General features: G+C 43.4%; 2 protein-coding genes across 6 annotated transcripts in view; one reads left to right on the top strand and one right to left on the bottom strand.

The window, feature by feature from the left end:
- Window positions 1–998: 998 nt before the first annotated feature.
- On the bottom strand, window positions 999–8,477 carry DIMT1 (DIM1 rRNA methyltransferase and ribosome maturation factor). Of its 3 annotated transcripts, XM_031608216.2 has the most exons (12): window positions 8,322–8,477; window positions 8,112–8,185; window positions 7,226–7,312; window positions 6,469–6,530; window positions 6,267–6,360; window positions 6,138–6,187; window positions 5,300–5,423; window positions 5,111–5,203; window positions 3,288–3,352; window positions 2,916–2,979; window positions 2,337–2,443; window positions 999–1,602 (listed from the first exon to the last, which is right to left on the bottom strand). In XM_031608216.2, the coding sequence occupies exons 1-12, from the start codon at window positions 8,380–8,382 to the stop codon at window positions 1,560–1,562; spliced, it is 924 nt and encodes a 307-aa protein (XP_031464076.1). In that variant the 5' UTR covers window positions 8,383–8,477; the 3' UTR covers window positions 999–1,559. The 3 variants fall into 3 exon arrangements, with proteins under 3 accessions (XP_031464076.1, XP_031464077.1, XP_089988703.1); XM_031608217.2 differs by lacking the exons at window positions 8,112–8,185; window positions 8,322–8,477 and adding an exon at window positions 7,822–8,086; XM_090132577.1 differs by lacking the exons at window positions 6,469–6,530; window positions 8,112–8,185; window positions 8,322–8,477.
- A 478-nt stretch (window positions 8,478–8,955) lies between these two features.
- IPO11 (importin 11) overlaps window positions 8,956–17,028 on the top strand; it is a 73,836-nt gene continuing 65,763 nt past the window's right edge. Inside the window, exons 1-4 of one of the 3 annotated variants that reach the window (XM_031608228.2) lie at window positions 8,956–9,049; window positions 9,535–9,595; window positions 16,465–16,537; window positions 16,846–16,989. In XM_031608228.2, the coding sequence (XP_031464088.1) occupies window positions 16,852–16,989 (138 nt within the window). In that variant the 5' untranslated portion in view covers window positions 8,956–9,049; window positions 9,535–9,595; window positions 16,465–16,537; window positions 16,846–16,851. Of the gene's footprint in view, window positions 9,050–9,182; window positions 9,202–9,312; window positions 9,335–9,534; window positions 9,596–16,464; window positions 16,538–16,845; window positions 16,990–17,028 lie in introns of those variants that run through there. The other 2 variants (XM_090130827.1, XM_031608229.2) reach the window with 2 other exon arrangements.

Below are 17,028 nucleotides of genomic sequence, written 5' to 3'. Positions count from 1 at the left end.
GCAGAACTTCCTATGCTGCAGTTTCTGGCCGTTTCCCCTTGTCCTGTCTCCACACACTGCTGAAAACAGTCTGGCCTCGCTACTCTGCCCCCCACACCTTAGATATTTATAGACCTGGATCAGATCCCCTCTCAGTCTTCTCTTCTCAAGACTAAACAGACCCAGATCACTCAGCCTTTCTTCTTAGGGGAGATGCTCCAGGCCCTTCACCATCTTTGTAGCTCTCCGCTGGACTCTTTCCAAGAGATCCCTGTCTTTTTTGTACTGGGGAGCCCAGAACTGGACACAGTACTCCAGATGAGGCCTTACCAGGGCAGAGTAGAGGGGGAGGATCACTTCCCTCGACCTGCTGGCCACACTCTTTTTAATGCACCCCAGAATGCTGTTGGCCCTCTTGGCCACAAGGGCACACTGCTGGCTCATGGCCAACCTGTGATCCACCAGGACACCCAGGTCCCTGTCTGCAGAGCTCCTCTCCAGCAGGTCATCCCCAACTTGTACCGATGCATGCAATTATTCCTCCCCAGATGCAAGACTCTACACTTACTTTTGTTAAACCTCATCTGGTTTCTTACTGCCCAGCTCTCCAGCCTGTCCAGGTCTTGCTGAATAGCAGCACAGCCTTCAGGTGTGTCAGCCAATCCTCCCAACTTCGTATCATCAGCAAACTTGCTGAGGGTGGCCACTATCCCCTCATCAAGGTCATTGATGAAGATGCTGAACAAGACCGGACCCAGCACCGACCCTGAGGAACACTGCTAGTTACAGGTCTCCAACCGGACTCTGCACCGCCAATGACGACCCTCTGTGCTCTGCCAGTCAGCCAGTTCTCAACCCACCTCACTGTCCACTCATCTATCCCACAAGACAGTTGACTAAAACAAAAATCTGTAGATTCTGGTCATACATTAAGACTGCCGGTCAGCTGGTAATTTTCTGCCAATTCCTACAAAGGTTCAAAAGCACTAAGACAGGTGGTAAAGGAAACAACATCGACGTTAGGTGCCTCATGTATGTTGTATGATGTTTTCATAACTCATACAAAGCCCATAAGACAAATGCTCTTGTTTCTGAAATACACTCAGTAGGATTTCCTTAATCCTTGGAATGCCATTGGCTCCTGGAGGACAAATGGAAGACGTGGTCATTTCAAATCAAAAGGAAGCATTTAACTGGAAATACTACAAATCCATTTTTGTTGCCGGATCAGATTATACCATATTGTAGGAAGATACTGAGATGAAGTTCATGATCAGTGAATACAGATTTCAGTTATGGCAGTATCAATCTCCGTGTCTTTGAGTATACTGAAAAAAACAGTTTTGTGTGGAAGTCCAGCACTTCAGCCATGAACGAACTGAATGCTTTTAAAATATGGAGTAGTATCTTCTCTTCTGTTGTCTGTGATAAAATAGCACATCTTATTCTTAATAGGAACCAAAATGTGAATGCTATATTCTGCTGCTTTTGTGAGAAGAGCTTCTCCCTTTTCAGTCACGTGGGATTAGGTAAGGCTTACAGAAGTAAGTACAGTAGATCTTTCACTCTTCTGGTAAAGTCTATGAGAAATGGATGCCTTCTGAGTTGAAGCCATGCAAGAGTCTGAAAAAAGTGAAATATTCATGTCAAAATTTCTACTAATTTATACAGTAGATTAAGTCATTTCTAAGACATGCTTACTGGCAAACATTCAAGACAGCACAAAAGCATCCATAATTAAATACAAACAAGAATTGTTACACAGCTTATATTGGAAGTTACTACTAAGTTTGGCACTTTAGAGATACAGGTACATTTCCAGTGCAGTTATTTACATTGCATCCTACTAGGTTTGCTACATCTCTGTAAAGAGCAGAAACAGCATTGACTGTAACACTAACAAACAAGCAGGAATTTTAGATAATTCCTGTTCCAACTTAAAGTTAATAGCCAGAAGCCAGAGCACAATATAGTAGGAAATTACAAATATCTCCAAATTATGGTATAGATTAAGGCCCGATCCTGAAAATAAGTAAGGGCTGTGCAAGCCTGCAGAAAAATGACATTAGGCAATTATGTTACTAGAGACGTTTTTAGAAAAGATGTAGAAGTGCTCAGCACAGACATTACAGGAATAGGGATCTTTACCTAGTTGCTTACAAGTACTGTAAACAGCAGTTAATATACATATAGAGTTTAAGTGCTTCATATTCAGATTGGAAAGAAAAGAGTGTTTGGCATTCAGTGAAATGCAGGGACACTACTTTTCCTATGTGACTCAATATTAATCTATTCAGCATAGGTATAGAAGCAGGTGGAATTTGAAAAAACTCAAAAGGAAGACATAAAAGAATTACCGAATGAAATCATCTATATCCATGGAGCGGGCTCGTTTTTCAGAGTAACCTGTATCTTCTAGGACTGTCTGTATTTTCTCTGAAATTTTGAAATTTTCAGGTATTTCCTGTCAATGGAAAATAGGATTGAAATTAATTTTCTAGTCAAAGTACAGAAAAATATTAATTATCTTATTATTTCCCTGCTTTTAGAAGACTTCTCTTAAGCAATGTAAGCTGTATTTTTTTTCCCCTATGGATTACTGTATTCTTGTGTCTGAAATTATACCTTAGCTCATAAGCGAATCACTAACAGTACTGCTAATCTGACCAAGTTTTCTTAGCAGGCTGTGAGGTCACTCCTTGAGACATGTACAACCTCTGTATTAACAATGTCCTCAGATTTAATTTTTTTTCAATTTAGTAACAGTTTCAGATTTTTCTTTAAGAAAAAAAAGTTAAATTCCTCCCTTCCCAAAGCCGTCTCAGACATGCTTTTGCATGTTGAGCCTTTCCACTGTGATTTTTTTATTCTTATAGTATTGGAATTTAGGTCACAACACACAGGCTTAATATTTAATGTATTAAAAAGGAACTTACTGCATTATGTAAGGAACAATGAATTCGGTAATTGTGATCCAGCAACTGCTCTACAGCACTTGACCTAAAGGAAATGTAAATCTAGAATGAAAGCTGATCTTTAGTTTCTTTGTCTTTCTGTTAGACTTAGTATAAAAATAAACTAATGATTACACAGAGTTGTTCTTTTTAAACAGATGCCTGTTAAAGAGTTTACTCCTATAAGTTTCATTCTGTAAGAGTTTGTATAAACTCAGCACAAACTCTCCTTCAAAGTTTATCCCAGACTCTGATGGCATGCATTTAACAATGCCAGGCATTTTAACAAAGTGAATAGTGAATTGGATGAACTCTCAAACTTTGAAATTTTTTTCTCGAATAGAAGTTACTTACTTGAAGGCTGCAGAGAGCGTCTTGTTTTTCCTAACAAAGGCTATCCTTACCAGACCATCCCATTCCTGAAATTGAAGTGTACAATATTTACTGAAAGGAAAATACAGCTGCTACAATCAGAAACAAACACTTGATAATTTTGCAATACTAAATGATCTTTCAGGAGAGTACCTTTCTTAAGAATGTCATGAAAACCCATACAATCTTGGACAGAGCAATACAAGTTGAGAAGAAAAAAAAAACCATGTCACCCAATAAAACCATTTGCTCTTTCCTGTGGCCAAGATTTCCAGGTGAAATTTTAAGTGCTGAAGATGCAAGATGCTTCAAGAATATTTGGATAGTGCTGGACAAGGCTGAAAAAGTCTTTAAGATCAAAGCATTTCAAAAATCAACTCCAAAAATACTATCTCGTAGCATCTATCTTCTGAGACTGTGAAGAGTGACCTGAAGACACTCTTTTTATCATAAACAACAAAGTCACCAGCGAGAAGAAATTTCTAGGGGAGCACTACGAGAGGTACATTATGAGTTGCAACTCCCCAGCTGATATGGAGTGATTATCTCAGTCTTGTCAGAAACAGAATCATTGAACGACTTATGTTGTAATGGACGTTAAAGATCACTTAGTTCCAACTCACCTGCCATAAGCAAGGACAACTTCCATGATATTGGTTACCCAAAGGCCCCAATCAACATGGTCTGTAACATCTTCTTAGATGGGACACACACAGCTTCTCCAGGAAGCCTGTGCTAGTGCCTCACCACCCTCTGAGTAAAGAATCTCTTAAAATCTAACCTAAATTTCCTCTTCTTTAGTTTAAAACCATTTCCGCTTATCCAATCTGCCTCTGTAAAAAGTAAGTCTTCCTCTTGTTTATAAGCTTCCTTTATGTAAAAAAAGACAGTAATGAGGTCTCCTCATAGGCTTCTCCAGCTGAACAAGACCAGTTCCCCCAGCCTGTATTCATGGGAGGTGCATTGAAGACATCTGATCATTTTTGTGGCCCTGTTCTAATCCGTCCCAACATCTCTACATCCTTCTTGTGTTTGGGGCTCCAAGACTGGATGCAGTACCTCAGGTGAGGCCTCATAAGGGCAGATTAAAGGGGGACATTCCCATCCCTCACCCTGCTGGACACCCCGTTGATGGAGCCCAAGATACACTTGGCTTCCCAGGTTGCAAGTGCATGCTGCTGGTTTGGATCAAACTTTGCATCCTCAAGGATCCCCAGGTCCTTCTCTGCAGGGCTGCTCTATCTGCCACAACCCAAGTGAAACACCTTGAACTTGGCCTTGTTGAACTTCCTGAGGTTCACAAAGGCCCACTTTTCAAGCCTCTCCAGGTCTGTCTGGATGGCATCCCTTCCTTCTGTTGTATCAACTGCACCACTTGGCTCAGAGGGTACACTGAAACCTACTTTCCAGATTGCTGATAAAGATCTTGAAGAACACTCATCCCAAGATGTTCTGGGGGGAGACCACTCATCACCAGCCTCTACCTGGACATAGACCTGCTGACCACAAACTTCTGGCTGCAACCATACAACCAATTTCTTTACTGAATAGTTCACCTCTCAAATCTACATCTTCCCAATCTATACATAAGAATGTGGCAATGATAGCACATCAAAGGCCTTGTGGAAATTCAGGAAGATGACATCATTACCCTTCCTTTGTCCACTGATGCTGTCACTCCATCCTAGAATTCCATTCAAGTGGCCCTTGGAGAAGTTATGCTGGCTGTCTCAGATCACCTCCTTGTCATGCATGCGATATAATAAGTAGTATGTTACATTGTTAGTAGATCATATGATGCTCACCTGGAAGTTGATGGGTGGTGGTGGGTTCTTTGGCTCTATTCTGACAACACTGGATTCAACTTTAGGAGGTGGCTTGAAGTTGTTCTTTCCAACCTGTTAGAAGTTAAGCAGCTGCATGATCAATCTGCACATCTTCACATTCATAGAAACACAGTTTTCTCTTCAATAGCTTTATTATGTAATGCATACCTTCATCAGATGGTCCACTCGAGCTAATAACTGAGTATTAATAGAAAGTCTGCAGTACAGCTTACTTCCTGGTTTTGCAACCAAACGAAGTGCAAATTCTCTTTGAAACATAAGTATTGCACATCTGGGAGAAACAGAAATGACAAATAAATTCTAAGTTTAATCAACTTTTAAGTCAAAAGCCAACTAGTAGAAAACACATCTTTTTCCCCCTCAGCACTTAAAGGAGTGTGCACACTTGCTTAATTAGCTTGGACTGTTCAAAGAAATCTCAATGAAACCAGTCAAACTGTTTCAGAGCTACTACAGAGTTTGATTATTTCAAGTGGATGAAGATCAAAGAGACAGACTAGTCTGAGTTTTGTGTGTGACTAACAAATAATTTTGAGTATTTCTATGACAAATGTTTCAATCCCAAGTTCTCTAACTCCAAAAACTCACCAGTAACATCACTAAAACTAGTTTGTCAGTGACACACTGAACAACACACAGAAGTACGTGGTCAACTACATTTTTACACCTTATGGACAATAGGAAATGTCATGGCTTCAATTTTACCCTTATCAACCTTACTGCCTAATGTAGCAAAGCATCTGAAATCTTACTATGTGCTGCTTATCCCTGGAATAATAATCAGTCACAACTCTAATGCAAACAGGACAAATTCTTCATTTCATCAGATGGACACCCACTTACCCAAAGACTAAATCCTCCTTGAGCACAACACATTGACATTAACTAATCTACAGGCATTAGCAGTTTCCACATTACAAAAAACAAAGAAAGTAGGAGGCTTTTTCTTCTATCCAGCATTCTAGAGCACTGCTTTTCCACGTACCTGAAAAAGGGTCTATGAAGCAATAACTTGAAAACAAATGGCGAAGAAATCTGAGGAAAAGAGTAGTAACATCAGTACAACTTCCCAGCAATTATGAAAAAAAATTTTGTCACGTTGTTTACTCTATACCTGGTAAGGCAAGTTGGCTACACACGCATCAAAGAATGGTAAGTCTGTTTTCAAGACATCTCCAACCTTGATTTCAAGTTTGTTTGCCAGACACCTAAAGAAAAGTAATCTGGGGTTACCTTCAAATAAGCATGTTGCTAGGGTGTTTGCCAAAGCAGCTCCAATGCTTTAAGTTCACGTAATTTCCACAGTTGATACTTACGTGCCTTGGACTCTTTTCTGAAGTTCACCCACAAGTCTGGGATCAATTTCACAAGCAATAACCTGAAAATAATGTATATATTTGCAATGCTTCATATGAACTCCTGACTGGGTCTAAAATTACAATTGTAAAATAGGTGTAAGCAAGTGTTGCTACAGGATTAAGTAGCTCTTCAATATTTTCATCAGGCTATGTGTGTTTTTTTTCCTGCCTGTCTCACGATGGTCTAATCCCAGCTCATGTTCCCTATTACTGGGTGAACAATCCAACACTTGGTGAATTCTGCTTCATAATGGTAGGAAGAGCTGACATCAAAGGATCAAAAAGCGATGTCGCTATGAATGTCACAAGCCAGTTATCCCTATGGTAACCCAGGTATCCCTGCTTAAAACCCAAAAATTCAAAATGATCGTAAGGCCCCCCTTCCACAGTCCGTATTCGTACTGAAAATCAAGATCAAGTGAGCTTTTGCCCGTCTGCTCCACAGGAGGTTTCTGGCATCCCTAAGCTCATTTTTAGGACACCTGCATTACGCTTTGACGTGTAATAGATACAAAATAAATTGATAATAGCAATACAGTTTGACAAAAGCATACATGAATTACACAAATAGACAAAAACTCACTGGAAGTACGAGTACTGAGAAAAATATAAATCAGGTAGTTCTACTTACCTGGATGAGACAGCAAAAGACACTTCTGTTTGCCACACTCTAAGCCATAACATGATTTAAGTACAGGAGGAAATCCACACTTACTTTTTTCACTTTCTCTAGCATCTTTACGGTCAGGTTACCAGTTCCAGGGCCTACTTCCAGAACAACGTCTGTACGCCGCAATGCAGCCTAAGAATAAATAGCATCTCAGTATTTTTCTAAAACAAACCTCTAGCAGTCATTCAATTCTAAAATGGAAGGTATGTGCAGCTCAGTAAAAGCATGAATTGAACTAATAGAGAAATATAAAAGTAGTCTAGAAACAGAAGGGAGAAAAACAGTGAAAACAAGAATGTCCTACAATTGAATTAAGTGATGCTTAGATGAGTACGGAAGAGTAAGCACGCAAATACCATTTTTTAAGAAATACAGTAAAATGTAAGAAATACAGTACAGAAAGACATCTCTGCAACCATAAAAAAAGACATAGACAATAAAAATGTATCAAAGCACGTTTTTAAAGCAAAAATTCCTTCTGCTCCTGAGCCCAACTCTGAAGCTGATCACCTCCCTCAGCTGATGCCCTAACAGCGGGCTGAAAGAACTTCTCAGCTCTCTGAATGACAGCTGTTAGGTGCAGCAGGCACGGTGGGCACTCACTTCCCCTGACACACGCACCCACACCAGCACGGCCTCACCATTACTTTCACAGAACCCCAGAAGGGCTGAGGCTGGCAAAGCTCCGTGGGTCCACCCAGCTCAACCTGAGCAGAGTGCCCAGGCCCACGTCCAGGCAGCTTCCGGAGGTCTGTAAGAAGGGGGCCTGCCTCCTCAGGCTGAGTAGTCCCAGCTCTCTCCCAAGAGGAAAGGCGCTGATGAGACGCCGTGAGCTGAACACCTCGGGACGGCAGAACCGTTGGGGTTTCGCGCGGACACCCGACTGCCCAGCGGCGCCGCGAGCACACGGACAGCGCCCTGGGGCACGCACCTTTTCGATGATGCTGTTGACGACGAGGGGGTTCTTCAGGATGTGCTGCCCGGCGCCGGTGTTGAACAAGATACCTGCGGCAAAGGCAGACCGACAGCTCGCACCCCGCGCCTGCCCGACCAGGAGCCGCGGCGAAACGCGGGCGCTTTTTTCCATTAAGCCCAAGAACCCTCCGACGCGTCCCCGCGCCGACAGCCCGGCGGCACTCACCGTTGGCGCGGCCCTCCTGGAGCTGCTGCCGCGGCCGCTTCTTTCCCTTCACTTTAGGCATGGCGGCGCCGCTCCGCACCGCGCACACGTGCGGCCGCCGCGGGACGGCAGCGGGACGGCAGCTCCCGTCGGGCAGCGCGGCAGGAGCGCGTCACCGCGGCGCTACGGCGGCCGCGCGGGGGCGGGGCGCTCTCGCGCCGCGGTTGTGTCCCGCCTCGCGCCGGGGGGCGGCCGCTCGAGCGCGGGGCGCGTTCAGGGGTCACAACGAAATAACTCAGGATCGAGGCGCTCTGTGCGGAGGCAAAGCATGAATTTCTGCGGTAAACGCTCCGCTCCGCGCCACAAACAGAGCTCCGCGCAAAGCGTCAGCCTCCTCCAATCACGCCGCACCCCGCCGAACGCCGCCCAGCCGAACGGCAGCACAACGCGCGCCGCCCCCGCGAGGGCGCCCACCCCGCGCATGCGCGGCAGAACGGCGCCTGCCCGACGTTGCGGCGGGCAGAGCCCGTCGACGTCGCGCGAAGATGACGTAAGCGCGGCGCGCCGGGGAGGCGGGGTGCCGCGGCTCCGGCGGTGGGTGCCCGCGTGTGGCGCGAGCTTCAGAATAGGCGGGGGCCGCGCGCACGCCCCGCCCCGCCCCGCCCCGCCCCGCCCCGCCGCGGTGAGCCGTGAGCCGTGAGCCGTGCCCCGCTCCCGCGCCGCTGCCGTCCCGCGCGGGTGCTCCTCCGGTACGCGGGGCAGGGGAGCGGGCTGCCGGCGGGCGGGGCGCGGGGTGGGGCGGGGCAGCCTTCCGCGACCCGCGGCGTGGCGTGGCGTGGCGGGCAGCGAGCGGGCGCGGGGCCGAGCGGCGCTGGGCCCGGCGCGCTGCCGTGTGGAGGCGGTACGGGCTGGCGGAGTCCCGCGGGCGGGAGCGGGGCGGGAGCGGGGCGGGACGAGCGGCGGGAGCGGCCTGCGCCGGGCAGGGGGGAGCCGCGAAGTTGCGCGGCGTCGTGCGGGGCTCTCCGTGGCGTCGGGTGGGTGCCGCTGTCGCTGTCGTTGCGGCGGGCCGCCGGGACGAGGACTCCGCGCCGTCCGCCCGGCCCCCGGCTCCGCGCGGAACGGGTCCGACCGGGCAGCGCCGAGGGGACGGGGCGGCGCGCTGCGGGGGGGCGGCGTCCCGCGGGACGGGGCAGGGCGGCCGCGGCTCTTACGCGCGGCTGTTTTCTTCCCGCAGGCTGACGGCCGACGGCGAAGCAGCTTCTCCCCGAGTCGCGCGGAGGGCCGGCGCGGCTGCGGTGAGTTCTGTCGCTCCTTTTTGTTGCCTTACAGCACGTGTGGGGCGTTCTGAGCAGCCGCCGCTGCCTTCGAGCGTCCCCGTCCTCCAAACGGCGCTCCGAGAGGCGCTGGCGCTGCGTGGGAGCGCCTCCCGTGGTGTGCGCACCCCGGGGCTTCGACTTCCTGGAGCTCCGGCGCCCGCCTGCCCCGTCGTTGCCTGTCCCGCTCCATCGTTGTGCCGTTCTGCAGGAGGTTGTTGCGTGCCATTAATCCGTGTGTATGCCGTGCTATCGGTGCTTATCGCCCAAACTGGACGTGTAAACTTTGGAAAGCGTGTCTTCAGATGTAGGTTTTAACTGTCTGCTGGAATGGCTTCGTGTGAATTAATTTGATTAGTTAACTAATTAATAATTAGTTTAATGCCTCCGCATGAGAGCAAGCTGAAACTTGCATTTTTATGTCTGCTGTTGCATGCTAGTTTGTTGTGAAGCATTCAGTCGTGTTTTGAAATGGCAAAGGTGAGCTGAGTTTGGAAGAAGTTAGACGAATAAGATGGGCTGTGTGAGTTAAGTCATCATGAGAAGTTTCCAATGGCTGGGAAAGGAGAAACATAACCCTCATTTTTAAGAAGGGAAAAAAAGCTATGCAGGGAACTACATGCCAGTCATTCTCACCTCTGAGACTGGCAAGACTGTGGAGCAGATTCTCCTGAAGTCCCTACTAACACACAGAATCACAGAATCACACAGAATGACCTGGGTTGGAGGGGACCTCAAGGATCATGTAGTTCCAACCCCCCTGCCTAGCAGGGCCACCAAACATACACCTTTACTAGATCAGGTTGGCCAGAGCCTCGTCCAACCTGGTCTTGAACACCTCCAAGGACGGGGCATCCACAACATCCCTGGGCAGCCTGTTCCAGGACCTAACCACCCTCCTAGTAAAAAACTTCCCCCTAACATCCAACCTAAATCTTCCCTCTTTTAACTTAAAACCATTTCCCCGTGTCCTGCTATTATCAGCCCTTATGAAGAGTTTACTCCCTCCTGGGAGTAAGTTCCCTTCAGATATTGAAAGGCTCATGGAAAATGAAGTGATTGGTGGTAACTAACATGGCTTCACGAGGGGATAAGTCTTGCCTGCCAAACTTGGTGGCCTTTTACAGTGGAGTTACAGCATCAGTGAAAGATGAGCAGCTGATTTCATTTACCTGGTTTTGTGCAAAGTGTTTGACTTTGTCTCATGTGATGTCCTGGTCACCAAAATGGAGAAAAAATAATTTGACAGATGGACCACTTACTGGATAAGGAATTGGTAGGATAATTGTACTCAGAGAATTGTGGTCAACAGTGCTCAATGTCCAGGTGGAAACTAGTGACAAGTGGTGTTCCTCTCAGCTGAGTTCTGTTTAATATCTTTCTAGGCAACATGGACAGTGGGATTGAGTGTACCCTCAGCAAATTGGCAGATGACACCAAGCTGGGTGGTATAGTTAACATACTAGAGAAAAGGGATACCCAGAGGGTATCTGGGTCCAGAGGGACCTGGACAGGCCTGAGAGATGGGCCCTTGCCAACCACTTGATGTTCAGCAAGGCCAAGTGCAAGGTCCTACACCTGGGTCAGGGCAATCCTAAGCAGAGACACAGGTTGGGTGGAGAATGGCTTGAGAGCAGCCCTGAGGAGAAAGATTTGGGAGTGTAAGTTGATGAAAGGCTCAACATGAACCAGGAAAGTGTGCTTGCAACCAAGAAGGCCAACCACATCCTAGTTTATATCAGGAGAAGAATAGCCAGCAGGTTGAGGGAGGTGATTCTGCCCCGTGATACCTGGAACACTGCATCCAGTTCTGGGGCCCCCAGCACAGTAAGTGCATGGAGCTGTTGGAGCAGATCTAGGTGAAGGCCATGAAAATGATCTGAGGGCTGGTGCATCTCCCCTACAGGGACAGGCTGTGGCTTCAGCCTGGAGAAGAGAAGGTTTTGAGGGGACATTATAGTGGCCTTCCAGTACCTGATGTGAGCCTACAGGAAAGCTGCAAAGGGACTTTTTGTAAGGGCATGTAGCAACAGGATGAGGGGAAATGGCTTTAAACTCAAAGAGGGTAGATTTAACCTGGATATTAGGAAGAAATTCTTTACTGCGAGGGTGGTGAGACACTGGAAAAGATTGCCCAGAGAAGCTGTGAACACCTGCGTTTGTTCAAGGCCAGGCCGGATGGGGCTTTGAGCAGCCTGGTCTAGAGGGAGGTATCCTTGTCTGTGGCAGGGGGTTGGAATTAGATGATAGTGAAGGTCACTTCCAACCTTACTGATAAAGTTTGAAAATATTCCTTCCTTGTCTTTGTTTTTTCTGTGTTGTTGGTGCTGAGCCCTGTGACATGGTTTTTCCTGAGCTGTGTCCAAACATACTCCTTTGAATAGTTCCACTATCATTTCTTACTGCCTTCTGTAAGGAGTTTTTGGTCAGTTTGCTTTCCGTTTAACCTTATTTTTAACTTTTTCATTTTAATCTTAGTTACTACTGTAAATACTAATGCCAGCCTTTCTCACCACCTGTCCCTTATTCCTGTGTTCCACCTTCTTTCTTTGCTCCTTTTTCCTTCGCGTCAGCTGATTTTTATTTCAGATCTGTGTTTTTGTTTCACCGTACTAATAAGTTTCTATGTAAATTCTGTTACAGTTCTCGTCTACAGTTTGTGTCATTAGCAGCAAAGGAACGAAAGCATCAAGATTCATTCTAACAATGAATTCATAGATTTGTTTATTTTTCTTTTTTGTTACAACTATAATTGGGCAAAGAGTAGGCAATGTTTCCTATTTACACAAAGAAATAATGAGCTATTCTTGAAAATCTTTCTAAGGACTAACATGCAGTTGTTGTAGTGATTCTGGTCACTAGTGTAGTTGCTAGTAATTTTTATGGAACATTGAACAGCCACAATACTTGTAGGTTTTTTGTTTGTTTTTACTGCTCAGTAGAAATACAAATATCTGGTGTGATTGATACAGGTACTATAACCTCAGGAAAAGAGGCTCATAGGAAAATGATGGAGAGAGGTCGGAATGACTGCCAGCTGTTCCTGAAATTGAAATGCTTACGGGCACTGCTGATGGCTTGTGAACATCGACACCAATGCTAACTTTCATCTGAAATATTTTTTTAGAAGATGAGCCATTGCTGGTTCTTATGTCTGTTCAGAATAGAAATTTTGTTTTTCCTATTTTCCTCAAAACAAATGTGCTGGAAAAAAGTCTTAAGTTTCTAGTTGAATCTCCCAGTCTGTGGCTGGTAGCTTTAGCCCCTGTAATGTCATCTGCAAAAACCTGGACAGTCATTCTCACCCTCTTTGTGCCTCTCATGTGGTCATTTTTAGGTATCTTTTCAGCTATCCTGTAGCTCCCATTTTACCAGACTGAACAAGTACTCAGTCTCTATTCATAAGTCCTTTGCTTGACCCCAGTTCCATTGGTAACTCTGGACTCTCTCCAGTTTCTGCACTTTTTTTCCCTTCTTCTGGGGAAGGGGAAAACGATGACAATACTGAAGACTGTGTTAGGAGCAGTATGTTACGTGCAGTGTCCTCCTAGGTACTGCTTTGTAGAGGAGGGTGGTAACACACCTGGAGCCACTTGCCATGTTCCTCCTAAAGCTGTCCAGTATGTAATTAACATTATTTTCAGTGAGAACACTGTATTTTGTGAAATATTGTCATCAATTTCAGAAGATCATAATTGAATCTGTTTCTGTACTTCATTACGGTGGAAAATATTTCATTGAATTAACAAAAGATAACAGTTGTACAAATCAGCTGGTTGGGCATGTATGAGCTGTTATGCTGATTGTTTGGAGTGTGAAAAAAGTTAAGGTTTTAAATACTTTCTCATAAAATCTTTTGTCTGCAGATATATAGCTGTTCTTGGCTTGTTTTCATAGTGTGATTCTAGAATTTGAATGTATTTGAGTACGAGAAAGAAACTGAATCCTCACCTTCCTTCAGCTTCAGGCAGCTAAAGAGTGCAAGGGCAAGCATAGGTTTTATTTATAAACTGTAACCAAAGATTGCCCCATCTTCAGCAAAGTCACTACCTTCATTTTTGTTCTGTTGTTCATGTCAGTCTCATCCAGTGTGAGGAGTCAGAGTCAACAGTGCCCATTTGTGGAGGACTTGACATCTTGGGGGCTGTTCAATTCAGATGCCCTACCTCTAGTACGCCCTCAAACCAGGGTCTTGTGAGGAAGTATCACTGAAGGATTGTCCTCTTCTGATGCATCTGGTGTGGTCTTTCTCGGAGACAAAATAATTAAGTAAATTTTTATTCTGACCTTTTTAAGGTCATTCTTCTAGCACTACCTGCCCATTTTTTAATGACTTTTTTTTTTAAAGTGAAAATATAAACTTTTTCAAGAATGTGTGTAGCTTTGTAAATGCTTGTTTTTTGTTGTTGTTGTTTTGTTTTGTTATCTAGAATTGTCAGGTATAATTTTGAAAGAAGAAAATGGTGAAATCCTCATGGGTTTTTGTTAATGTTGTACTAACTTCAGTGTTAGTCATCTGATGACACCTGTTCTTGGCGAAGTGTGTGAAGTTTTAGTGATCAGACTGTTCACGAGGAAGGAAGTAAAAGAAAGAAAAGCTGCCTTTTTTTTCCCCGATGTCCTTCTTGCATTGAATATTGATATCAAACGTCAGGGTGTGTGCCACAGAATCAGTGTTGACAGGCACGCAGCTTTCCTATGGCAGCTCATTGTTCGGAGAACACTGAGCAAACACCCTACAATGAATTTGTTTCAAGAGGAAGAAGTTACTTAATGTTTTGTATAGACAAATGCACACACTGCAAACTTAGTAATTTTTAGAAGTTCCCTATTGGGTTTTCATTTCACAATGTAACTGATACTCTGCTTTTTTTTTTTTTTTAAATTTTTTATTTTATTAGGTGCTCCATAATTTTACTTTATCAGGTCTTGTTCAGTGGCGTAGGATTGTGGGATAAGAATGTATTTCTTTTGGAATGAAAATAGTTTGACTTTTAAATAGAAACAAATGAAGTCATCTCAAATACAAACTATAAATTTGGTCTTGCAGGAATTGAGCTGTGATTTCCTCCATAGTGCAAGCTCTATGCCCACTTCTAGCTTTTCTCCCATTTACTTCTTTTCTTCCTTTCCTTTCAGTCACTGCCTTTTTTAGGTCCTCCGAAGCTCTGTTAGCTAGACTAGACAAACTTCCTTTATGCAGTGTTTATATCAGAAAAATCTGAATATACATTTTATCGATGCTTTGTTTGTGTGAGCTTATTTTACTGAAGTTCATAGTGCTTTGCAATAGAGATCCTATTGTGATCCTTCCTTTCAAGTTAATCCTGTGCTTTTCTGTATTGTCAGTGTGTTCCTGCTTTCTGGTGAATTTTGGCAATTCGATGAGGCAGACAGTCAGAGGTGTTCAAGATATAAAATATCTGCAGAAAATAAAAACATCATGTTATTTCACCTGAATACCTTTTCATACTCCCTGTGATGTCAATAACGTTATTTACAGGCTTATCATTTATGATTATTTTAAATGGAACAATGAACCTATCAAGACTTCTAGTATAACATTAGAGCTTTACCTTGACAGTATTCTTTGTTCTGGGCACTGTTCCACAAAGGGAAAGCAAGTTCTAGTTAGATTTTACAGTGTAAATCAAGGTCCTGGTTCCATGGAAATTGATGGTCTCCTAAGAAGCAAGCTGAGAATTTGAGTGTTTAAATTTGTTGTGGTCTCATAACTGTAGGAAATTTTTAGGGAATTTGTAGGGTGATAAAGATAAGAATGATTGATAAGTAGTTATGGAGAAATAGAAAGTAGTTTGGTTTTGCAGCGCTGTTAAAGCAGAGACATACAAAGATGTATTGTATGTAGGATATAAAACAGAAGGTTACCTGTTTGTTCTTTTTAGTTATTTCTGCTAAGAGATTATTTAATGGCTACCTAGTTTTGAAAGTATTATTATTATTATTATTATTATTTTGCATTCTTTTCTTTTTCTTTCTGTCTTTCTTCTTCTTTTTTTTTTTATCTGTGTGTTTTTAACTTCAAAATCTTCAATTTTTCATTGAGGAAGACATACGTTGTGAGCTCTTTAATCTTATTTGTTTTTTTTTTTTTTGATGTTACAGTGACGTTTTTCTCAAAAATCAAAATTTCAGACCTGTTTCAGAATAAGGCTTGATTTGTGACTTTCTGAATATCACCCTGGCAAGTTTCTACCTTATTTTTTGTGTGAATGTTGGAATGATAAACTTTGCTTTTTAGTATTGAACAAAGGCAAATTCTCAAGCCTTTTCATAGAAACAGTCTGTGCTTGGTAGTTTATTTAAGAAACTTAAGTATAGAAATATTTTAACTCGGATCTGTATTGCAATAAGTTTATATAGGTTATAAATGAAAAATTTTACAGACAGAAAATCAGTTATGTTAACTGTCAGATATCATTGTTTTTGTATATGTTCCTCTTTAATTCATTGTAATCCTTATTCTACAGTCATTATAAATGTAATGTCTGCCTTGTGTCATCCAGAGAGTAATGACTTTGTTTTTCTTTACATGGTGTAAGTATGTATTTATATTTGAAATTAAGCAGTTGTCATTCACAGTTTTTCTGATTGGTCTATTGTATGCTAAATAGATAATGAATACATATATGTTGAGAAAAATTCAGTTTCATAGATAAAATATGTCTAGATGTTAGATGGACAGTTGGACAGCTGGTCTTAGAGATCGTTGACAACCTTAATGATGCTATGAATTATAGAAATTAACTAGCTGAAATATATCAGCTTTTCTTGAGGGGCAAAATTATTTAGAAAATAGCTTTTAATACTGTACATCTTGCTTGTTTCAGGTAAGCTCATGGTTTTACCTGCTTGCTGCTGAAGTTCTATTTGCAGTTTGCTCTGTCTGCTGTGCTTCACAAGGTAACCAATTTAATATCAAAATATTTTCTGTAATCTTTCGAATCTAGTAAACATGCTTGTAGTTATAGACTTAATGCTTGCTTTTACTGTGGAGAATTTTCTGAAAGTAAATTAGTTTAATCTGTAAATTAGTAAGTAAATTAGTTTAATCCTTGACAGTACCTATGAGTGGGTGTGATGTTATCTTACACAATGTAGTCTAATGAAAAATTAGTACAGGGTGTTTAGATAATGTGCATGGAAATTACCTGCCTGCATTTGCTGTCTTTTATTCGTAAGTGTTTTTTTCTTTTTTAAAATGCTTTCAGATTTTCATGGATCTCAACAGTGCAAGCAGTATTGTTTTGCAAGTCTTGACCCAAGCTACTAGTCAAGATACTGCAGTGCTGAAGCCAGCTGAGGAACAACTGAAGCAGTGGGAGACACAGCCAGGCTTTTACTCTGTCCTGTTGGTAAGACAGTGGAAAAAGTATTGTTTCTTAAATTGTCAG

This window comes from Phasianus colchicus, chromosome Z (genome assembly GCF_987193195.1).
Source record: "Phasianus colchicus chromosome Z, bPhaCol1.hap1.1, whole genome shotgun sequence".
NCBI lineage: Eukaryota > Metazoa > Chordata > Aves > Galliformes > Phasianidae > Phasianus > Phasianus colchicus.
The sequence above is the reverse complement of the archived record's forward strand: the minus strand, read 5'-3'. Positions and strand labels throughout refer to the sequence as shown.